This window comes from Aplysia californica, unplaced genomic scaffold, assembly GCF_000002075.1.
Source record: "Aplysia californica isolate F4 #8 unplaced genomic scaffold, AplCal3.0 scaffold00097, whole genome shotgun sequence".
Classification (NCBI taxonomy): domain Eukaryota; kingdom Metazoa; phylum Mollusca; class Gastropoda; order Aplysiida; family Aplysiidae; genus Aplysia; species Aplysia californica.
In genome coordinates, this window is record NW_004797367.1 from 1,141,842 (window position 1) to 1,166,613 (window position 24,772).

Consider the following 24,772-nt stretch of genomic DNA (forward strand, 5'->3'; position numbering starts at 1 on the left):
GATGAACAACACCTAAAACTTCAGCATGTTTCCTCTTGTGATATCTTGTAACAGATCAGACACAAACTTCTGCATTTTCCTTGCACAATATTTATTTTGTAATAGTTTTCTAACAATATTTTGTAAAAGTTGAACCAAAACCTAGCAAGTGATAACATTAAAGTTACTAAAGTAAAATAAATCGTTAGAGAAGAGAGACACATGGACTTAACATCATAATATGTGTCACGACGTGGTGGAATCAGGCGCTTGTCAATTTTTTGGTATGTATTGCATCATCTTAAAGCTTGTTCAATCGACTTCCATTTAGGGGAAAAAAATATATGTCTACCTTGAATAGAAGTTGAAATATTAGCGAATGAAGGAGGTCAGGGTCGCCAGGTTTCAAACGTAAAATTAGCGAGAAAATGGCTGCCAAAGTTTGGTGACTTCCATAACCTGATAGTCCTTGGAAACTGAAAATTTACATTTTTTGTGCCTTTAATCAATGTATTTCAGTAAATTCCACACAAAAATGTGTTTTTAAATCGATATAAAAGGTGTTGAGCCAAAAAGAGAAAATAAGAAAAAAAATGGTCAATCAGCCAATGCTGATGTCTTAGATTTCATTATTCTGACAAGCGTCAGATTTCACCACGATGCCTCACATATATTGGTTTTGTTCCGATCAAGACTGACCAGCTTCAATATAGCCCAAGTGCATTTCTGCCACGGCCACTTATTTCCCCCGAATGCACTCGCACATTGGGAAAAAGACCAAATGAATACCACAAGACACACGACCAGACACATACGACCTTAGATTTGGTTTAGAAATATTGGAAAGCTTAATGAGTTTTCTCTGGGCATTTTGCAGAATTCCTCAAATTCCCTGGGCATTTCAAGGTCGTTACAATTTTATGGAAATCTCGGGTCATTCCCCAGTCTTGGTGATTTTATAGGAAATTTCCTGGCTATTCCAGGGCCTGGCAGTCAACCTAACGGCTGTCATTGAGTGCAGAAAAAAGTAATACCCTAGTTTCATAAAGAAAGAAAACTAGATTACAGCATTTGTATCGCGCAAATCCCCATTCTCAAAAGCAAGCTCCATGCGCTTTTTCAATCCATACTATTACCCCAGCATAATTATTTAATAGCATTCTGAAACATTTTCAACTTCCTGGGAGGCATACAGTGCAAGCTGCTATTTTACAGGCGCGACAACTTACTTCATAATCTCTGAATTTTCCTCTCCATGTGCATCCAGGAAACACACAGGCAGCAGCCATGTTGTACATTTCTCGCCTTACGGCATTGTCGGGAAACATCTGATGAGAAAAAAAAAGGGAATATAGAGACTGAAAATACTGAAAAATATTTTTTTCAAAGGCATTTGACCCCTCAACCTGGCTTTCTGACACTTTTCTCCAGAGGCATATATGACATCTTCACTCATTCTTTTAACCTGTTCCACCAAAGGCATTGGCACAGGAGAAAGTTATCCCCTAAAAATAACAAATTAACACCAAAAAAATTAAGATGAAAAAACTACCTAACTACTGTTAAGGGGAGGAGCGACCCTTGATTTTGCAGATTTTGGGTCAGGCCATGCACATTTTATGTTGGCTGATTTTTGAAGATCAACTAGTTTTTTTGTCTAAAAATAGCATGAATACAGTTGCGAAAACTTTATTCTCCAGGTAAATTGCCTTTAAAAACATGAGGATAGATTAATATAGTGAATTTTCACAATTATTGTCGGTTTTCACAAAATGTAGTTTTTTTGCAGTTTTTTCCCTACTCCTTCCTTAGTTTTCATCCTTTTGACATGAAACTTTCAGGAAACTTAGATGGCAAGCGATTACGCAACCTAAATTTAGAAAAAGTTTTTTTATACTTGGGAAAATTCTTTCTTTTTTTTTTTTCTTTTGCAATGATTCAAAAAAACTTGCTGTTACTCTGATAGTGTCTGGTTCAGGTATACTCTCACCAAATTTGGTCAAATTTGGTCTGTAAATAAGAAAGCCTTAGGGATTTGAAATTCATTGTTTATTTTCAAGATGGCGGGCGTTTCCATAGCAACCGCAGTAGCTATTCCAAAACAAAATTGCGTATCAAAAGATTTTACTATGTCTAACTTATATGTGTACATAGATTTGATCTCGGGCAACAAACATAGAAAATGGTCCTCAAGGGTAGCTCCTCCCGTTAATACAACTTTTTCCTCATTACTAAACATACAAAAATATTTTCCCTTTCCAGTCTTTAATATATATTCAAGCAAATCCCTCCCATCACACAAACACAGAACCATGTGGAGCAGGGCCCAGGACAGCAAGCATCCTATCCTGGAAAGAGATGTAAACAAACAACTCTCTTCCAAAGCTGAAGCTATCTTGAAAAAAAAATATTTTAAAAAATAAATAAATGAAATAAATATAAGAAATGAGGTGCTCGTCAAAATAATGAAATATATAGAAACAGGCATTTTTCTGCCAGTTTGGCAACTTTTATCAAATTGTTGTTTTTTGACTCAACACCTTGTATGTCCATATAAAAACATATTTCCATATGAATTTTACCCAAGCTATTGGAAGATATTAAACTTTAGCGGCCATTTTCTTGCTAATTTTACCACTGAAACCAGGCGACCCCACATCCTTCAATCGCAAGCATCTTGACCGATAGATTAATGAACAAGCTTTAAGATGATACCAATAACTCCACATGATTCCACTGAGCCATGACACACACACACACACATATAGATTCTAATATATATATTTATATATGGTCAAGTCAGCTTACACCAAACACGTTCAATCTGAAAACAGTGGTGAATTTAAAGGAAATAAAATCCCTGATGTTTTTTTTCTTCTTCTATGTAAATGTAAGCAATCTCTCAAAATCAAAAACCCACCTGAACTTAACAAAATCTGGTGATTCCCCCAGATTTTGGTTTAAGAGGACTCCACTGTATAATATTATATACATACCCTAAAAAATCAGACTCTATACACTTGAAAGTGAATGCACGAATGGCACAAAGTATAACTGTTCGGTACAGTGCAAGAGGGATCTCAAATTAGTATTTCCTGCAATCCATCATGCCGCGAATGGTTCATTGTCAATGTGAGACGTGCTGACAAAATGAGTTACTTCTCAGATTTTGGGCCTAAGGAAAAAGATATGTCAAATCTATAGGCAGAGTATGTACTATTTTGTTAGTATGAAATGATACAAGACGCGGTGTTAAACTTGGAGAAAGTGTCTTCAAATAAAAATCTACAACTCTTAACCATGCTCAATTTTCAGCGGATATCTCCAGTCGGCGATTGTGAGAAGTAACTTATCTTATCAACCAATCTCACATATGTGATTGGCATTTCAAGAACCTTTACCCGATTTTCTGATATTTTCCCCATCTCCTGAGGGCCAACATTCTCTTCCACACATCCTGGGCAGTTCAGTAAATTAGAATCTTGGGTCCTGAGAAATCAAAAGGAAAAGGAAACAAATTCAGACACAGATGATCCGAGTGTAGAGATGCAGTTTACAATGACACGATTATTCATACATTCAAATAGTGAAAACATCAGTTTACATAGCTACCAACTTATCAATTTTAAAAAAAAGTCTCTACCCTTGGGATGGGTCAAGACGGTGAGCATTGGCCAAGTAACCCCACCCCCCCCCTCCAAACCCTTCATACACACCACTCTGCATTAAAAAATTTCAAGCTAAATAAACTTGAATATTCAAAGTAGACCTGGGGAAAAAGATCCCTCCAGATGGAGTATTTTGTACTGGTGGCTGTGTGACTGCACAGTGTTAAGGATTTTACTCTCACAATTATTTGCACCTCTAGTCTCCTCTAGTCTTGAAAGTTCTTCAATTTTTTCCAGCATCGGCAAGTCCATCAGGTGCAAAATTAGAAACCAGAAAATATCAAGTAGTTTCTGATACAAAAATGGATTTCTATACTTGAACCCCTAAAAACGTATTAAATACTTTTTTTTTACATAGTGGTCGGCAGTTATGAGTTTAGTTTGAGTAAAGAGAAGATATCAATACAACCATAAAAAAGAAAAGAAGGAGATATAGAGGACATGTTCTAAGAATGCCGAAGACAATATTGCCCAATCAGACATGGTATTGGAAACCAACTGGAAAAAGAAAACGAGGAAGACCAGCTGAAAGCTATAGAAGCACAATAAGGGATGAGGCAATCACCCAGGGCCTGGATTTGCCGAAATTGGAGGAGGTCGCCATTTACAGAAAAGCGTGGCATCTACTGCTCTCCGCCACATGTACCTGACGGTATAGGGAGAGAGTGAGTAAGTAAAGAGAAGCACATCAACACAATAATGACCATTCAGTGTTCGGAAAAAGCTACACAACAGGTAGAAAAAAATCAGCAAGGAAATATACCCTGCTCCTTTAATACAACAAAAATACTTAAATGATAGAAAAAATTTGAACAGTAAATCAAGAAGACCGAAAATTTAACATACGCACCCCCCCCAATAAAAAAAAACTACCTTAGGAGCTCATCTCTACAGCTTCGGCAGAATCGGTGACCACAATAACCCTGTATTGGATCTCTCAAGATGCAGTGGCAGTGACAACATAAAAATTTATGATCAAAGCCTGCTGAGAAAATTCCGGGGAAGAAACCGCCTGCCTTACGATCTCCATTCTCGTTGAAAACTGGAGCATTGACTTGAAGTGCCATTTTGAACTGAAATGTAACAACAAAAGGCATCAAGTTAGAGGGCAATTCTGCAAAAGTAGAGGGCAATTCTGCAAAAGTATGGACACTTAGTTTTCATCTAAAGTCCCACAAAGAAAAAGTATTTGTTAGACTGGGACCTTGGGCAGAGACCATCTTCGAAACAACAAGGTAAAACAACTAGGGTCTAAAGTCTAATGTTGAAAATTCATTTCTAAAGTCATAAAACATACTTTCTCCAAAAGCAAAGTAGCTTATTTATTAAGTACAAAGTAAAGTGGTCTTCTACTGCACAAAGCAGGGTTATTTGCAATGAGTAGAGAGCAGCTGTTGTAATTTACTTTCTTTGTTCTTTTTATTAGAATATTCTTAATTTTACTATAATAATCTAATGTCCACAAATGTGTAATTCAACTGGCATTCCCTAAACTTCAGTTCTGCTACAAGTGTGGTGCAAGTTTTAACGACTGTGACTCATGAGTCGTGTAATTGGCATGTAGACAGGTAGTGAAAGTGACATTATAAACTCTACTGCACCAAAATATCAGTACTTCAATTTCCTTAAAATATTAAAATTAGAAAGTTGTAGTGGAATGCGCTGAAGCCCGTTTGAGAATACTAATTAACTAATAGTCACTAAGCTTACCGTCATCTCCATACTTTGTGGTTTTACGGATTTTTCTGGCACAAGAAGTTGGATTGCTTTTGAATAATAAACTGTATACCTTTTGACAGCACAGTGGATGGTTGGCGGGTGCTCAGGTGTTGTTTACCCCTTCTTTCCTCACTATCTTTTCTATCATCCTTTAAATGTGTACCCACCTTATTTCATTTGTATACATCCGGGTATCTCTACTAGAGATACCTCTCAAATCTTCATCCCATTTATGACCTGCCTGTTTGTGTTGCAAGTCTTGTAAAACTAGCTAAGTGCTAAGTTAAAACAAGAGAAAACAATGAGACAAAATGAAGAAGGAAAGTTTTATTTTCAAATACAACCTTGATTTTGAAAATGACATGATGAATGAACTCTAAAATATCAAAAAATTGTGGGTGATCATACAAAATGGTGCTGCAGTTGCAAGCACTGTAAAAACTACTAAAGCTAATCTATAACAAAATGCTGCTACTCAATAACTACAGATCTTCAAACTTCCAATTCTCATAAACATAAAAAAAGAAAGTTCTCTTGTCTCATCTAAATCTTAACTTGACTGATAGGATACACTGTTTATTTCTTTTTTAAGAATTAAGGGAGGTGGAAATGAAATAATGTTTGTTGTATCATTTTGTGGAAGAGAGGTGTGTTTCTAGTCCATAGTAAGTAGTGGAAACTGGGAACAACACAGAGTGTCGCTCTTGCCAAATAGTAGGACGAGTACATTTTTTGGAGCACAAGTGAGCCTGATCAATATTAACAATAACACACACACACACACGATCTCTAAAATAAAATAAAATTATAATCTTCAAAGGCCAACAACTGTAACTCAGTAACTGTTCTCATTTTTTTTAAAATGTTACAGATCTTCCTTAAATTTTTTACATCCATCATTTAAACTCTGAACCCAACCAATGCAAGTGGTTCAATGTGGTATTAATTTTCCCTTCTCCCCCCCCTTCCCCTACACTCCCCTCTTATTCGGACTCGAGTCCGAGTAGAGAAAAATTATATTCGGACCCTGAATTGAGTCCAGCATGACGTCTGTTTCGACTTCCGACTCGTTCCTAAATATTTCCAGCCATGTACGAACTTTTTTTCCGATTGTAAAGAACAGTCGAGACGTGAGCTTTAATATCCAGTAACTAGACCTATCTAAACTGGCCATCCTCCCTGCATCATTAGTATGAACAGAACAACTAAGTTGAGCTGATCTCGCCGGAGGCAAAGTTAATTATGTCAACAAATGAGATTGCGCGTAACGATCTCAAATCTTGGTTTGCCAGGGGAAGATGTGTTGGGAAGAAGCAGCGGCTGTCGATTTTGTACGATGTAATAAAAAAAATAATTACAGAAAAACTATAACACACAACAAAGTGCCATGGAGTGAATCTGTGGCAGACACCCTTAGAGATCATGGGATGTCTCTCCTACAGGCCACACGACTGCTGCAGACAGACGTCTGTATCTCCCCGCGACACCCCAGGGTACTTAGACACTGCCATAGGGTAGAATGAGAGTGCAGTCCTTTGACTTTTTTTTTTCACAATTACAGTCCCAGTAGGCAATTCTAGTTTTAATTCTGGTTTTACGCAGAATGCCCCGACGACATTTATATAATGTAACCTCAGGGTTGGGTTGATGTTGATTTTTTAAATTTAAATCAACTTGATTTTTTAAATAAAAATCAGTGATTTAAATCACTTTTTAAAAAATTTATTTTTATTCAGTTTTTACATATTTCAACATTCAGAATTCCTTTCCTAGGTTTCATAAAACAGATATAAGGTTTAGTACACTAATATAATCATGCTTAAAAGTCTGCTTTCCCCCCTTTCACTGTAAAATAATACAGTATTCAATTTACTTTTTTTTCCTATAATTGAAATCAGAGCTGGGTTGATTTAAATCAGTTGATTTTTTTTTTTATCAACTTGATTTTGTGATTTAACTCACTTTTTTAAAAATTATTTTGAGTTTTTTAATATATTTAAACATTCAGAATTCCTTTCCTTGGTTTTATTTAACAGATATAAGGTTTAGTAGACTAATATAATCATGCTTAAAAGTCTGCTTTCCCCCCTTTCACTGTAAAATAATACAGTATTCAATTTACTACTTTTTTCCCCATAATTGAAATCAGAGCTGGGTTGATTTAAATCAGTTGATTTTTTAAATTTTAATCAACTTGATTTTGTGATTTAAATCACTTTTTTAAAAATGTATTTTGTTTTTACATATATATTTAAACATTCAGAATTCCTTTCCTTGGTTTTATAAAACAGATATAAGGTTTAGTAGACTAATATAATCATGCTTAAAAGTCTGCTTTCCCCCCCCCTGTCACTGTAAGTAGTAAATTAATACAGTATTCAATTTACTTTTTTTTACATAATTGAAATTAGCATTTTCTTTTTCTTTTTAGACAAACACAAGCGCGCGCACACACACACGCACACTGTAATAAAATACAAGTTTATCTATGCATAATTACCCCCTCCCCCCCTTTCCTTTTAGACTGACATTTTCTTCATTTTTTGTCTGTAGCCATAATTCACTGATAATAGCAGATTAAGGCTTTCTTTTGCAGTTGCTTATATTAATCATTAGTTAAAATAAAGACAATGCATTCTGCACTAAAATAACATACTTTTAGCCACCAAAAATCCCAAACTGTGTCGACATTTTTAAACAAATCAAAAAAATCCGATTTAAATTTTTAAAATGTGATTTAAATCCAAAAAATCGATTTTTTTGATTTTTGAAATAAAAATTTAAAAAATCACCAACCCTGTGTAACCTCCTTACACTCACATTATAACTCACTTAGAAGCAGAGTCCGAATAAAAAAACCCATTTTTTTCCGACCCGAGTCCGAGATAAAACCCATATGGACTCGAGTCCGAATAGATAAAAATTACATTTGGACTCGAGTCCGAATAGAGCTGGCCAATTATTTTAAAGCCTAAAATGAAACAAGACATTACAGCTAGCCTAGGTCTAGAATCTAGAGGGTCTAGAGTCTAGATCTAGACTAGATCAGATCTAGAACTAGTTATTGGCTATCGTTATTCTCACCCGGGGTGAAAATAAAAATATTTATATTTTATTCTCACCCGGTCTGAGAATGCAATGGATTTTTAGATCTACCCTGGGTGTTGAGAATGGATCATGATAGAAAATAATTTGTGAATTGTAAGAGAGTGACCGTTCGTGACCTGCCCCAGTGTGCTGGCCAATTTTTCTAGGCTCCAGCGGGGATTGTTATAGTTTCATTTTTTTAAATCTTGAGTTGAGAGTATGCACGTACAGTGGAACTCGGATTCAATGAGAACTCGGATTCAACGAGATCAGATAAATTCCCCGTTTTTTTTCTTCTTTAAAATCAATAAAAATAACCCGGATACAACGAGCATTTATATCAGCGAGCTCGGATTCAACGAGGTCGCTTCCATGGTGAACAGCCCCCGCAGATGTGGCTTGGCTCATTTTTCTCCCAGAACCAACTTTATCTATTCCCCGAAACCCTCCATTGCAACTGCATCGTGTACCATTATTCACTTAGTCGGTTGCATGTGACCAATCAGCTGCCTTTTTTCAATACTAACACATGTGTTGCTGGCTCGCGCACAAGTCTACTCTGGCGTGTATCGGGGTCGGATGGCGGCACACGTGTGACTGTGTGTGTGTGTGTCGGGGAGGGGGGGGGTCCGGGCTTTGAACGTCACAGATACAAACGCGTCACAGTCTTTTTTCCCCTCGGCAACTGATCATTACACTGTATTACAATGATAAGCTAGTCTTGACGTAGATCTTCGTAATGAATTGTGCGCTGGTCTACGGAATTAAAAGTTGCCGTTATGCTAGGCTCTGCACATCAACACAACTTTTTGTTGGCAAACAATCGAGATGGCACAGGAGTGCATTTGAACGAATCGGTCTTTTTTTTTTACACAGCTCATAATATGCAGGCATTTCAGGCACTACTTGTGACTTCTCTTTATATAAATATACATTACTTGCTCAGTGCCTGTAATTATCTACACAGAACCTCGTGTTTGCCATAACGAACACTCGGATTCAACGAAATTTTAGGTCAGGCCCGGCGACCTCGTTGAATCCGAGTTCCACTGTATATCTTCACCAAAACCCTAGACAAGTGTAAATAGATCTATATATTCTAAATTCAGAGAGGAATTCATTTGCCAGAGTAGTATGTTTTTAAAAATAATAATTAATAGCCTAAACTGAAACTGAAAGCTGTTTAATAATGAATTGTAATGTTAGAATTGGCATTTGTTTTTACACAAAAAACAAATTTAATTGTTATCCCTAGCAGAACCCACGATTATTTTTCAGGAACGGAGTGCCTTGACCCTAGGCTTATTTTTTTTCTTAATTTTGATTGGTTAAACCATTCAAGAGTTAAATTTTCCATTAGAGAACCAATAAATTAACACTGTAGCAACAAAAGGTGATGTTATTTGATAAGAAGATAAGGTTTTCCCCAAGCCCAAGGCCACCTCTATTCTCACCCGGAGTGAGAATAGTGCAGGCGAGTCTTGTGGCTATTCTCACCTGGTGCGCGTTCACCAAATTTTGCGTTCACCCTAAACCACAGAATTCTACACTGTGATAACAGAAAAATTGTAGAATTCTGTGCCGTGAACAAACGTTCCATTACAACTGTAGCCTACTTAAAGCGTACAATTTTGTCTGTGGGCAGTGGAGAGAGAGAGAGAAAGAGAGAGAGGAGTAGCGCGAGAATTTCCGGGCAAAACAAAATGGCGACCCGCGTAGTTCGGCTCGATTCGAAAAGTTAAATAGCCGTAGCATCTTTGTAGACAACCAAATTAATTTACTTTTGTGTTTTAACATCATTTTTTAACTTTGTTTTGGTTAATTTGATCGTCCACACCGATAGACAGTACTCAGAAAGAGACAGAGAGAGAGAGAAGAGGGGAGGAGTTGATCTTGCGAGAACTTCCGGGCGGGTGAGAATAGCCACTTTCTTTCCCCAAATCGACAACAGTCGCCTACCGCACTCGAGAGCTGGCCCGCCCATTGGTGATTTTAATCGCCTCGCGCGCTCAGCGGAGTGAGAGAGGGGGGGCGAGTTTTGTCGCCTAGAGCGCTCGGTGACAGGGGCCCTATGATGTCCGAAATGAAAAAAACAGGTAAGAATAGTAGGCTGTGGTTTTGTTATTCTGAGAATAGTATCAATGTATAATAATTATATCCAGTTTATCCTCACCATGGGTGAGAATAATCACTGCCATTGCTCTCTCTACTCTAAATCCATTGGAGAGTAGATCGAGATGTAGGCCTAGATATCTAGATCTAGATATCTAATCTAGATCTGGGTTAGACGTAAATCTAGATCCACATCTCTAGAAACGTAGTCAGTCTGCAATTAAACGTAGCCCAAGTGCTTGCTGGTTGAGAAGTCGTTACGATTTATGAACATGACAGGCTCTATCCCTTCAATTATTTTATCTCATGTCATGTATCACGAAATTGAGCAATGAATTCAAACAGCCTTTCCTCGAATTCAACATCGTGCATACCTCTCAAAGATATCTAGGAACCATAGCGCTTTCCTGGAATTACAAAGACTGGGTTCATTTGGGCGAGGAGTTCAGGCCTGGAGCTGCGGCACTGACCTAACCAGGTAGGATAGCCTAATTATAACACTAGATTCTACTCTAGGGCTAAACAAACTGAGCAAAGGCTGAAGTTACTTGAATTACTTCCCCTGTCTGACATCATCTTCTACTTTCAAGGGGATAAAATCGAATCTTTTACAAACTCTCTAACTCCATCTCTAAAGAGGGTTTACTAATCAATGCATTATTACAAGCTTTTTGTGTCTCTATAGTGTCGAGACAGATTGAAAAAAAAATATTTTGTTGATATTTTGATGAGCTGTATAATATCAATTGACCGGTAATATGTTAACTGTTGGCCTACGATTATTAAAAAAAAAAGAAGCCTTTTGATTTTATTTCCGGGTCGTAGGCCAAAAGACATTATCTCCTTCCACTTCCGTTTCTCCAAATTTTGCAGTTTCATTTCATCAAAATCGGAGTGTTGTTGTAGAGACTCAAGTTGTAGCCTGTAACCTGTTCTGTTTGGAATATTTTAACCATGATGTCTGTTCCGAATATGATGTCTAATCCTCTGTCTGACTATCAAGCTCCAAACCAAGTTTCTTTCAGCCCATACGAGTTCAATGGCGGGTAAGTTTGCAGATAGATCTCTAAGAACTGACAAGTCGAGTTGTGTGGTAGCAGAGAGAAGCCTGGCTGGTTTTACTTGACTAGAAAAATCTAGATCTCTAGATCTAGATTCTAGATCTAGATCTAGATCTAATCTAGATTCTAGATCTGATCTAGATCTAGATCTAGATCTAACTGACTCAGCTTTGTCGCAGTAGCCTAAATTTAATTGAAAATAATATGATAGGGTAAGGTTGAAGAATAGAAAGTGGCTATTCTCACCCGCCCGGAAGTTCTCGCAAGATCAACTCCTCCCCTCTTCTCTCTCTCTCTGTCTCTTTCTGAATAATGTCTATCGGTGTGGACAATCAAATTGACCAAAACAAAGTTAAAAAATGATGTTAAAACACAATTGGTTGTCTACAAAGATGCTACGGCTATTTAACTTTTCGAATCGAGCCGAACTACGCGGGTCGCCATTTTGTTTTGCCCGGATATTCTCGCGCTACTCCTCTCTCTCTTTCTCTCTCTCTCTCCACTGCCCACAGACAAAATTGTACGCTTTTAGTAGGCTACAGTTGTAATGGAACGTTTGTTCACGGCACAGAATTCTACAATTTTTCTGTTATCACAGTTTAGGGTGAACGCGCACCGGGTGAGAATAGCCACAAGACTCGCCTGCACTATTCTCACTCCGGGTGAGAATAGAGGTGGCCTGAAGAATAACAGACCAGCAGATTAGGTTAGGACTAGATCTAGATATAGATCTAGAATCTAGTTTATCTATCTATATATCTAGATTAGATCTAGATTCTAGAGTCTAGATCTAGAATCTAGACATTCTAGATGTCTAGATCTAGGTTCTACTACTACTTTAGATCTTAGATCTACTTAAATTGCATGTTAGATGTCTCGACAACCTTCCTCTGCCTGTGGAATTCATGATTTTTCCCAGTTTTTAAGGAAGAGGCTAGCCGTACTTATTTTTAGCCCAAGAATAGAAGCGCTCAGCGTTTCACCGGAAGTAACCTGCCAAAAATGCCCCGCCGCCACGGCCGATCAGTTGTAAACATGGGGATTTGGCGGGGGGGAGGGGGAGAAACAGCTCCTGAGATACCCGAAATGTATACCTGCTACTGAAAAATGACCATTTACGGCTCAACGGATGATAAAAAGCATATTATAATTATAAAAGCATACATCTTTAAGTTGATAGAATGAGCTATTCAAAAATGATCAGCGATCAAATAAATACAAACAAAGCCGAGAATGCGATAGACTCAACAATTAGTACATCAGCACGGCGAAACAAAACACATAGCGTGTAGTCGCTCAGCGGGACCACGTCACTTTCTTTATCGATCAATATTTCGGCCAAGAGACGCTCTACGAGGTCAAGATAACTTGCAAAGTCATTGGTCACTATTTATAACTTTGGCCTGTAATTGACTACGTCATTTTCCATATGGCTGATGTTAGGGGACCGTACGCCCCAATAGCGCTTGGCGCTAGGGGACCGTACGCCCCCATAGTGTTTGGCGCTAGGGGACCGTACGCCCCCATAGTGTTTGGCGCTAGGGGACCGTACGTCCTACCTGCGTTAAGGCGTGGTGTTACGGGACCGTACGCAGATATGCATGCATCTGGACTTTGCAAAAATACTGGAGGAAAACGGTTACTTTAACGAAGCTCCTGACGTAAGGAGTTATTACTAGGACTAGGAGAATGTTTAAAATATCTGAATACGATTGTGAGGTATCTAGATCCAGTGGCCGTGGGTGAACCAAATTTTGAAATTTGCTCACGTCTGCACCCACGTTGTTGTTATGTGTCAATAAAAGAAATCAAAGAGAGGGAGGGGGAGAAAGAGAGAGAGAAATGAGAGAGCGAGAGAAAAGAGAGAGAGAGTGTGTGAGTGTGTGTGTGAGTGTGTGTGTGTGTGTGTGTGTGTGTGTGTGTGTGTGTGTGTGTGTGTGTGTGTGTGTGTGTGTGTGAAAAACAGACAGAATGGAAGAGAGAAAGAAAGAAAGAAAGAAAGAAAGAAGAGGGAGTGGGAGAGAGAGAGAAAGAAAGAGAGAAAGAAAGAAAGTAAGGAGTGGGAGAGAGAGAGGGAGAAAAAGTGTGAGTATGTGTGTGTGTTTGTGTGTGTGTGTTAGAGAGAGAGAGAGAAAGAGAGAGAGAGAGATGAGGGAGGGGGGGTGTTCGTGAGAGAAAAAAAGAGATGAACAAATTTACACAAAGGGAATGGTTGTGACAAAAATGAGTATGATAATAGTGTGTGTGCGCAGGTGCATTCTGCGGGCAGACGTGAGTACATTTTTAAGCTTTGCGACCTAAAAGAAATAGGCCCCTAAGCCCCATTTAATGACGCTAGTAAACGCCGCAAATTTACTCACTTTTGCATGAGAGAACACGCCTGAGCACGCACTAAGTCTTGATAGCGAGCAAGACGGAAGATCAACTCATATTCAGTGACAATAACAATAATAACATGAAAAGAAAGGAAAAAGAAGACAGCTTGGAAAAGGTAGATGAAAAGCGAAGTAAATTATTGTAGAGACTTGACAGAACGTCGGGTTGTGAACCAAGCACAGACGAAATAAAGTTAATTTGCAAGCGCATCACATATAATATTTTACGCCTGTCCACATTAATAATAAAACAACATTAGTATAACTGGACTACTTTTGCGCGCAGGTGTCGTGTAACTATAGTGCAGTCAAAAATTCGTGGCTCAACTTTTCCTCAAATATCTCTTTAACCGGAGAATCAATGTCACCCATACTTTGCACAGCAGTTTGTATAAAAAAAAAGGTCTTAACTGTTTATGTTTTTTCACAACAATTGAGGCTCTATCAAAAAAGATGTTCTTCATAAATTTATATAAAATACTAGGCCTATAAATCTCCATCATGCGAAAAATGTGATTGTTCATTGCACTTCCCGCTTCTCTCACACATTTTGCATATGCATAATATGGCCTACGTCTTAGCTCGCCAATTAAATTACACTTTTTCACATTCTTTTTACACTAAAGGTTTCCTAAACATACGTTCAATAAACATGCATGCTATTGCGATTGGAAAAAAATGACAGACTTGCTTTTAAAAGCAATATTGCCTGAGCTGTAATTTTTTTTAATTTGTAGAAACAATCGACTGGGATTTTTTTTATTAGTACTTATTAAGGAATTTTCTAGAATACAGTGTGCAGGAGTTTGAAAAAATATCCCCCTGTTAAGACAAATTGATATAAGTCACTGTGCAAAAGTTGGAGAATCTATGTTCGATAGGTAAGGAGATATTTCACAATAAGTTGCGCGTGCATTTTTGACCGCACTATAGGCGTAAGTTGGTGTACTATTAATTTAATTTAATTTGTACTCTTAACTCATATTCCACCCAAGGCGTTACATGATTAATGATCTCTTCTCAATCTAATAGCTTTCCATAAATTCTCTCTCTCTCTCTCTCTCTCTCTCTCTCTCTCTCTCTCTCTCTCTCTCTTTCTCTCTCTCTCTCTCTCTTTCTCCCCCTCCCTCTCTTTGATTTCTTTTATTGACACATAACAACTTGGGTGCAGACGTGAGCAAATTTTTAAAATACTGGTTCACCCACGGCCATTGGATACCTCACAATCATATTCAGATATTTTAAACATTCTCTTGGTAATAACTCCTTACGTCAGGAACTTCGTTAAACTGGCCGTTTTCCTCCAGTATTTTTGGATGCATGCACGTATCTGCGCACGGTCCTGTAACACCAAGCCTCAGCGCAAAGGACGTACGGTCCCCTAGCGCCAAACACTATGGGGGCGTACGGTCCCCTAGCGCCAAGCGCTATTGGGGCGTACGGTCCCCTAACAATAGCCTTTCCATATAAGGAACACTGGAATTTTCCATTCAAAAGGGTCAGCGTCTATGCCCTTTATACAGGGCCTGCGCGCTTCCCGGTCGAAGTAGGTCAGCCTTTTATAAAGGGCGTGCACGCTTCCCGGATAGCCCGCCTCACGCCCTTTATATAGGGCCTGTGCGCTTCCAGGGTTAATATGATGGCTAGACTGACCCCAAAAAAAGGCCTAGATCTACTGAATTGTAAATAATTTTTTAGTTTGCAGTACCTAAAGTATTTGTAAATGAGATAAAACCAGGTGCCGTAAATGTGTCAAGTTCCATTTGCCGATCAGCGGGATCTTAAGATGGCGCAGAACCATATGACGATCCACGGAAAGCGCGGCCATCTCGAAATGGGCGCACCATCTACGGATTATTTCCAAAAATGAATAGAGCTGCTCGATGTTAAGATTTGTGCAAAGCAAGCAGAAATTGCGCAATCTGCCGATCGCTTGGAAACACACACAAACACACCCCCTCCCCTCTACCCCAGACACAGTTATTTGTTTTCATGGTGTTTCTTTTCTCACGCTTTTCTTCTTTTTTTTTTTCTCTTTTTTAAAGTATCATACTGTAACTATAGTCTTCTATAGTATAGCATATTATTATAAATGCTTTACCCACCCTCACTACTTGATTAACTTTTTTATATTTGGCTTTTTTTATGCATTTGCCAGTTTTTGAATGTTGGTTTGGCAGGAGACCGAAAAATAATGTGGCAACCCTGAATGAAAGGGGAAAAGCGAAGCACTTTGAAAGGAAATGCAAAAAGTCAAAAGAGAAAGGCTGTATGTGCAAGTAATACTTGCGTCCTCTTGAACCTTTTTAAAAAAAATTTTTGAAATTAGTGATAATAAATTCTGCGGAGTTTTGTTTGTGAACTTTACAAAATTGTTGGTTTGTGTGTGATGGCGCGTCGTGCCCATCTTGAGATGGCCACGCTTTCTGCGGATCGTCATATGGTTCTGCGTGATCACGCTGATCGGCAAATGGCGCTTGACATATGTTTTTAAACCTGAATAATGACTAATGAGACCTGTTTTCTAATGTTAATAGGGCCAAAGATAAGTATGGCTAGACTGGCAGGCTAGCCGTACTTAGTATTGATGGCTGAATTGTAAATATGAAATTTTTAGTTTGCAATGGCTAAGGCTAAAGTATTTGTATTTCAGAGAAAACCAAAAGGTGCCTTACTGACTTGCATGTATTTTAAACCTGAATAATTACTAGATCTAGATCTAATGAGACCTGTGTACTCAACAGGTTTGAGTCGATAGGGCCAAACCTAGATCTAAGTACGGTTAGCCACTTCGAGTTTTTAATCTCTCTTCATTGAAGAATCTCCGATCGGTAGCGTAGTCTATTCATTAAAAGTTTGTAAGGGGGGAATTTTTGTGTGGTAGAGATGTGTTAGATCTAGATCTAGTCTTCTCTTCGGGCTTAAGTATCCTGAATCTAACGTTTTCAAATGGGGGGGAAAATGGAGGTAAACTTCAAGGGAAGGTGCCCCAGTAAAGAACAAGATTTTAGCAGTAACTTCCCTTATAATTGGTATCTAAACAACCACAGTCACAGTCCCATAAATTCCATAGGCACAGGACTACATGGTTCAGGCCATAAACTCTACGGGCGCTGCAGCAAAGAGGTTAATAGAGGCTAGCGGTACTTAATGACGGCTAGGCTGGTCGTACTTAATAATTATGGCTAGACTGACAAACAGCAAAATATAGGCCTACTGATTTGTAAATACATTTTTAGTTTGCATTAGGGACCAACCTAAGTACTGCCAGACTTTGTATTTATGATTAGATGTGTCAATTGACACAAAGTAGCTCTGTGAAAGGAGAACTCGTTTGTGCTGGAAAGCATGTTGTCCCCTTACTAACTTATTTATTTGAAATAATTTTATTTTTATTGGTGCTACTAATTTTAGATCTAGACTATGACTGTCTTGTCCATTCTGTGTGTATGCACACTGAAATGGGGGTTTCTCGTGATGGGCACTTTTTATGATAGATGTGCAGTAAAGCATCAGTTTTTTGTAGAAGAAGTATGACACCCTCTTGTGAAATACTATTTCGAGGGTGCCTTGATAGTCGAAGCAGACTTTGTGCTGTTGAAGCTAGAGAGGTGAGCAGAGTAAAAGCCAGATTCCCTGTAAAGACTTTCTCTGCTAACATCCACCCCTTAGCGCTCAGATGACCTTATGCAGTTGTGAGCGCCGTAAAACCTCTACTATTTTTAAAAAGCCCTCTAATTTTCGGCACTTATATATGACCTTATTATGTTTCAAGTTCCTTAAAACTCTTACTGAAACTTTTTTTAAAGTGGTTGTAGCAGTGGTAGGCTCCCTTTTCCTTTTATTCTCAACAAATCTTTCAAACTTCATACCCTTCCCTCTGTAAAACTTACAGTTTCATGGTTTTTATGTCTTGTTTCAGGACAATTCTTGCTGTCGCTGGTGAGGACTATGCTTTGATTGCCACAGACACCCGATTGAGCCAAGGTTTCTCCATTCACTCCAGAGACAGCCCCAAGACATACCCTCTGTAAGTTTCTAAAGTTTTTCGCACCATCTCTGTTCTTACCTGTTCTGTTTTGTTGAATGGGACGTGTTAGTAAAAATAAAAATTAAAGTTAAAATTTTGATATTTATTTACATTTTTGTAATGTATTTGATTTTACAGTTAAAGGCCTTCAACTTCATACTTTTCTTAGATTTTGCTTTAGTCTGTTTGAATTCCTAATATATTTAATTACTGTTTTGGAGTGGGCTAGAGAGGAAGAGAGGGTGTGGATGACCATAGTAAAAAAATCCCTGGCAGTTGAAAGTCAACGGAGAGGAGACAAACATCATTTGATAATCTAATAATAAAAACTTATGATTTCTGTTTGGAATTAAAAATGTCATGTTAATTCTACTCTGAATAGTGTTTGCTAGAAAGGGGACATTCTTGTTGCAAAATAAACTGTTTTAACGAGGGGAAGGGCTCAGAAAAACTTGACAGTATAATTTGTGTTCTTAATGGGTTTGCTTGCTGATTCTCGTAAGTGATGTTCTAGTATACAGTAATTCTGTATTTTTTCAATTTTTTCAATTTTTTTATCAAAACCTTTTTTTAGCCACATTATTTGGAGAATGACTTACTATAATTTTATAATCATTTGATATATGGAAAATGTATAAATGTGAAGTGGAAGTTTGGAATGCTCAAAATGTGGCAAACTTTACTCTCCCAGAATTTTCCTCATCATTGTACCTGTCATTTGTATGGAAGAAGGCACAAGTCATCTTAATCTTTAACTTAGTTATTCCATTTAGCTTGAGAAATATTCTCCTCTGTGGATGCACAGGTCATTGTCAGACTTTGATGGACAAACTGTTGTTATTATATATATGGGGGATATCCAAGTTCATTTGAGCAGACGAGTTCCAAAAAGACCAAATGGCAATTAGTTTTTATGACTTAAGAGTCTTAGTTCATAGTCAGGGTGCTGGTAGTGTATAGTATATTATGTGTTCTGTTCTTTTGTGCAAATTTTTAAATTTTGTGTAACTTGACGTAGTAGATTGATTTATCAGTCAGTTCGTAGTTGGGCGTTTATGAACTTTGGATATAATAATTTTGTCATGGTCCGTCTCAGGGTAAACAATCCTCCTATTGTCTGCCTTCAGCACCATTTTAAAAAAAAATCTGATTCGTAAGAGGATTGGATTTTATCTGCTTGGTTTTTTTTTTTTAAGTTAATCATCTGTAAAAATCACTGTGTGTGAATTAGAAATATTTTTGTTAGGGTGTATTCTGTTGGGTGTTTTCTGTTGATTTTGTAGCAGCTTTAAAGTGAAGGTGTTCTATTACAAAGGGTTTTTATTTCTTCTCAACAGATCAAATGGTAGTGTTCTTGGGTGTTGCGGTTTCCATGGAGATGTGCTCACTCTGACAAAGGTTCTTGGAGCAAGACTGCAGGCAAGCAATTCTCATGCACTTTTCAATCCCTGTTTTGGATGCATTTACTTTGTTGTAGTCTTATTATTGTAGAATTTTTGCAATTGTGCGCTCATGTAAAAAGAGTTGTATTGTTTTGTTGAAATAATATTTTATCATTATGTCTCCCAATATCTTAGTTTAATTGAAGTTTTGAGAGAAAGACCTGACCAGTCTTTCTTGTCTAGCTGCAATCTTTGTACTTTTTAATCATTGCTACTTATCAAATTTATTGTTTTTACTCTGTTGATGCTGTCCCCTTTTCATTTTACAAGTACGATGGGTGTCGCATTCAACGAGGTTGCCGGGACCGGCTTGTTGCCCTCATTGGATCCGACCTCTCGTTGAACGAGACTAAGGCTAAAATAAAGAAAGGAGACAAGTTATTATATTACACAATGTACCAATACCTGTAATTAAAACAGTTGTTCCCCTGATGACGAAAATCTCAAACAGCATCAGTTTGCACGTGTTTGAGCTGTGTTCTGACCGTCATTTCTTCTTTAAAAAAAATTTTTTCAGGAACACTTCACGTGTGGAAACATACCCTCTCACATCTAGGCCTAGATCTACATAAAGTAAAGGCAGGACCTTGGGTTTTCTGGTCAGGGAAAGAAAAAAAAATTGAAACAAATGAAGGTCTCGATCTAGACCTACCCATCCAGAGTTCATCCTGTTTCACACAGCCTGTTTCGCGTTCCTATATTACGAGGCACACTAGCTCTAACAGTACAATGTGTTAGGAATCGAGGATGGGCCTTGTGCTTCGTGTGAGATGGAAAGAAAGGAGAAAAATTCTTCGCTTTTGCGGCTGCTAATTGCTTTTATTTGGTTATCGTGACCTCGTTGAAAGCGACTTCGGTCTGTTTGCAACTTCGTCGGAGCCAACATACATAATTTACAAAAATGGAAAAAATCGGGGATTAAGGATTGTCTCGTTGGAGCCGACTTCTCGTTGAATGCAACACCCACTGTAGTTGAATTTATTTTGGTCTCTCCATGTTATTCATGTAGCAAATGTTGAGGTTGGTTTCATTCTAAATTCTTTTTTTGTTCTTTTCAGATATTTGAGAAGGAGCACAATAAGCCGATGCCCACACCATCTGTTGCTGCCATGCTGTCTACTATTTTGTATTACAGGCGGTTTTTCCCCTACTACACCCACAACATCGTGGCTGGGCTTGATGAAGAAGGTATCTCATCGTTTGTGGTGGCATTGTGGTAAAATCAGGCTCTCATCAAAACATTGAAATTGAAGAAACCGACGCTTTTCTGCCTGTGGGCATTTTTGGTGCTGATTTTTTTTCTTCTTCTCCACATTATTTTTATGTTCATGTGAAAACGCATTTTTGCGCAGATTGTATTGAAAAATGTTGTAAAGGCACAACAAAATGGAAATTTGCAGTTTCCAAGGACAAGCTATAACTTTGGAAGTAACCGAACTTTGGTGTCTTTTTTCTCGATAGTTTTACCTGATGCCAGGCAGTCCCTATCTCCTTCAATCATAAATATCTCAACTCCTTTCCAAGAAAGAGAGATATTTTTTTTCTTCAAAAACGAGATATAAATAAACAAGTTTTAAGATTATACCAGTTACTCCAAATGCCCCAAAAATTGACGAGTGCCTGATTCTACAGTGTCATGATAAATAGTTATGGTTGACCAGCTGTTATATGTACTAAGTTCAAAATTGTTGGATTTTTAAAGAAAATATATTTTGTTATTGCAATTTCTCATTCTGTGGTATCAGTTGCATGGGCTCAAAAAAAATATTTTGTTTACATTCAAATTCTAAATATTGAGGGGGAAAAAATTCCCAAGGTGGATACAATTGTTAACTTGTCCTTAGCCATGGAGAAATATGTGTCAAAAAGGGAAACTTGCTGCCATTTTAAAAATGGTTTTGACGTTGTTGTTTTTTTAGAGCAAGCGTTCGTATGCAAGACCAAACTTGTGTTTATATAGGACAGACATCCACCCTGAGTTTATTGGTTTAACATGCATTGGTGTGTCATACCTAGGTTTTCCGGAGACTTTGGATTTAACTCTGTAGAATGTCATACTTAGTGAACTTGCTGGTTGTGAGGCTGATGTTTATGCTTTGTGGATCTTGTGTAGTTACATAATAGTTGACAGAATGGATTTGGGTTTTTTCTTATAATGAGGTCAGATTAACATGCCTGTTTCTTATTTCCTTTCTTCCAGGTAAAGGCTGTGTCTACAGTTTTGATCCAGTCGGCTCGTATGAGAGGGAAGTGTTCAGAGCCAAGGGCTCTGCCTCTGCTATGCTGCAGCCACTCCTTGACAACCAGGTATAGCATTGGCAAGCCTTTCTTGACCTGAATACGTTGGTGATTTTTTAATTTTTTTTAAAATTTCCAGCATCTGTGGTGGAGCAATAAGGCTCTCTGGTGGTGCACGCTGAAGACGTGAGTTTGTTTTCAAAATGGGGAAGTTTGTTATAGTTCTGCCTGTCTGCTGGGATGTTTTGATCCAACTCTCCCTGATTTGGCCCTGACAAGCAGAGTCAAAGCACCCCACTTCTCAAAAAATCTATTCTGGTGATTTTTTTTTTTTTACCAAGAAGCTGTGCCGCTTTTAAGTGATATTTGTCTTGCCACTACATGTGAAACATGTTTACAGACTGAGTATTTTCCTTACTCATTTTTTTTTACAGAGGGCAAAAATTTGGTCTCGTAAGTGTGTTTAGCTATCATTTTCTGAGACTATTTCTTTTTTTCTTTTAAATATTTTAAGAGATAATTTTTTGTACTTTTTTTTGTTGATATGGTTGAAAGGTGCCACATATAAGTCTTGCTTCATATTCTCCCCCCCCCCCCCCCCTCGGCTTTTTTAGTTTCTATTTCCTTTTTTTTAATTAATGAGATGAAGATTTAGAGAGAGATTTTCTTTTGGTCGGAACACAGTGTACTGATTATATGTTGCAGTTGAATTGTAAAGTGCTCAGAGCCTGTTTGTTTTAATTGGGGTTGAGTGCTATATAAATGTTATATATGTGTGTGTGTGCTCGGGGATAGGTCCCAGTTGTCGGAAATTTTGAATTTGAAATTACAAGGGCATATTTTATAGCAAATGCAATGCTGAAAACACTCATTAAAAATTGTTCAAATATCTTGAGTAGTTTGAATGGATATGCCTCATTTTGTAACACAGGGTGTAAAAACAAAGTTTGGAGAAAAACACAACTTCTGGCTCACTTTTACCTCTCGATGAAGTACAGTCCGTGCCGGCATAAAGCACATTTTGGACTCGAGCAAGATAAACGGCTCTTACAGAATTTTTGCTATATAAATTACACGCCTTTAAGCACGGTAACTCTGGCTTCAGGCACGCTTCATTTACAAGACAGTCAATACTTTCATGATGACCCATCGAAGTTCGAACGCAGTTTACACCTCAACGGTGTGTTAAGAGAAACACAAAGAATGCAAGTGATGGAGACACGCGAGGAGAGGAAGGTAGAGCTGCACACAGCCGCACGCATGGACATAGGATCTAGTCTAGGGCAAGTGTGTAAGCCTAGGCTTAGTGTGCTGTCCCGGGACTGGCTGTTTAAATTAAGCTTTCCTTTCCCATTCGACCGAAGATACTCCACTTCTTTGATTCGACCACAAAATGAAACAATCAAAAACTACCATGGTGGGTGAAAATGACAGCACACACTTTTGCGTGACCACTACTTGCGAACAAAGGGTATTATAACTCAGGAAATTTTCAACTTAAAAATCTCTGGATTATGAACAATGTTTACTTCGCACTCAAGCGCGCTTCGGCATTAAGCACGCTTATGCTTTCTCCCGACGACCGTGCTTAAAGCCGGCATAAACTGTACAACATGTTGCAAAAATAATTGATAAAAAGAATACCGGTAGTTAGACTTAAAATATTATGAAATCCTTACAATATCTTATAAGAAATGACTAAACATGTGTTTTCTGATTGAACTAAATTTTTGACCAGGTACGACTTTTTTGGTCTTAACACCCTGCTGCTCAGAAATAGCTTTGCCAACAACTGGAACCTTTCTCCAGGCGCACATGGATATATTAATATTATCATTATTATTGTTATTTTCATTATTTTTGTACTTTTCATTGCTTTTGATTGGGAAAGAAATAATTTATCTTTTGGACTGACGAGTTATCAGCATGTGTTTGTTTCTTCCCTAGTGGGTGGTTGGCGGCTGCTCTGGTGTGGTTTGCTCCTTCTTTCCTATCACACATCTTTCGGCCTGACCTCTCCTCCATCTTTTATTTGTACGTTACTCTCTAGTAACACCTCTAATCTTTGACACTTGTATGACCTGATTGTGTTGCAAGTGTCTTAAAACTCTTACAAAAACTAAAAACTTTCTCTGCAGATTGGAGGCAAGAACCAGCAGAGTTACAAAGTGGTGCCCATCCCGTTGAAGAAGTGCGTCTCCATGGTCAAGGATGTGTTCACGTCCGCTGCAGAGCGCGACATTTACACTGGAGACAACATTCTCATCTCCATCATCACCAAGGACGGTGTCAAGTCAGAACAGTTCCCACTGCGTAGAGATTAATTTAGACCTCGTTTTGTAATACACACCTACGTGTTTGTACGGTTCATGTGTGTACTTTTGTGAGTTTGGTGTGCGTTTTATGTGTGTACTTTTGTGAGCATGGCACTCATTTGATGTGTGTACTTTTGTGAGTATGAACATGTGTGTGCGTCTCTCTACTGCTAAGTGTGCACGCTTTGCACATGGATTGATAATTATCACATTGTAAAATGTTTTAAATTGAATGATTGGTTGTTTACAAACGCTTATAAACAGTCTATTGTCAGGAATTTGGGTTGTTTGTTGTTGTTGTTTTGTTGGGTTTTCATGGGGTCTTTAGGTGGGGTATCATTGGGTTTTTTCTCTCTCATGTCAAGTGTTGGTCATAAGAAAATTGAGCTTTTGTTTTCCTAAGTCTGTGTCAGTTTTCTGCCACAGTTTTTTTCTGTTGTGGTATAGATCTATGTGTAATTTGAAATAAAATCTTCATTTCCAAGATTCAATTTTCTTTTCTTTTTTTTTTATAGCTGTGTTATGTCCAATACAAAACGTATGTTTATAATGGTAGATTTTTCTTCACATTTTCGAATAGTCTGATCTTTATCTGTTTTAAGCATCTTTGTCAAAAGTCTTGGTAATTGAAAATTTCTTGTAGAGTTCTTTTTGATATTCTGATGCAGTGGTTGAAAAACCTAAGAGCAGGTGGTTGGCAGGTGCTCTTATGTAGTTTGCTCATTCTTTCTCATCAAACATCTATC

General features: G+C 38.0%; 2 protein-coding genes across 2 annotated transcripts in view; one reads left to right on the forward strand and one right to left on the reverse strand.

Moving 5' to 3' along the window:
• Positions 1–11,330, reverse strand: part of LOC101856795 (TNF receptor-associated factor 2) — a gene marked incomplete in the record, with an annotated part of 23,721 nt that extends 12,391 nt beyond the window's left edge. Inside the window, 4 exon segments of the mRNA XM_005095186.3 lie at positions 1,209–1,307; positions 3,381–3,468; positions 4,521–4,720; positions 10,940–11,330. Coding sequence (XP_005095243.2) covers positions 1,209–1,307; positions 3,381–3,468; positions 4,521–4,714 — 381 coding nt within the window.
• A 66-nt stretch (positions 11,331–11,396) lies between these two features.
• On the forward strand, positions 11,397–24,517 carry LOC101853153 (proteasome subunit beta type-1). Its single transcript, XM_005095170.3, has 6 exons — positions 11,397–11,611; positions 17,924–18,031; positions 19,369–19,450; positions 20,532–20,661; positions 21,674–21,780; positions 23,850–24,517. The coding sequence occupies exons 1-6, from the start codon at positions 11,520–11,522 to the stop codon at positions 24,033–24,035; spliced, it is 705 nt and encodes a 234-aa protein (XP_005095227.1). The 5' UTR covers positions 11,397–11,519; the 3' UTR covers positions 24,036–24,517.
• Positions 24,518–24,772: the final 255 nt, after the last annotated feature.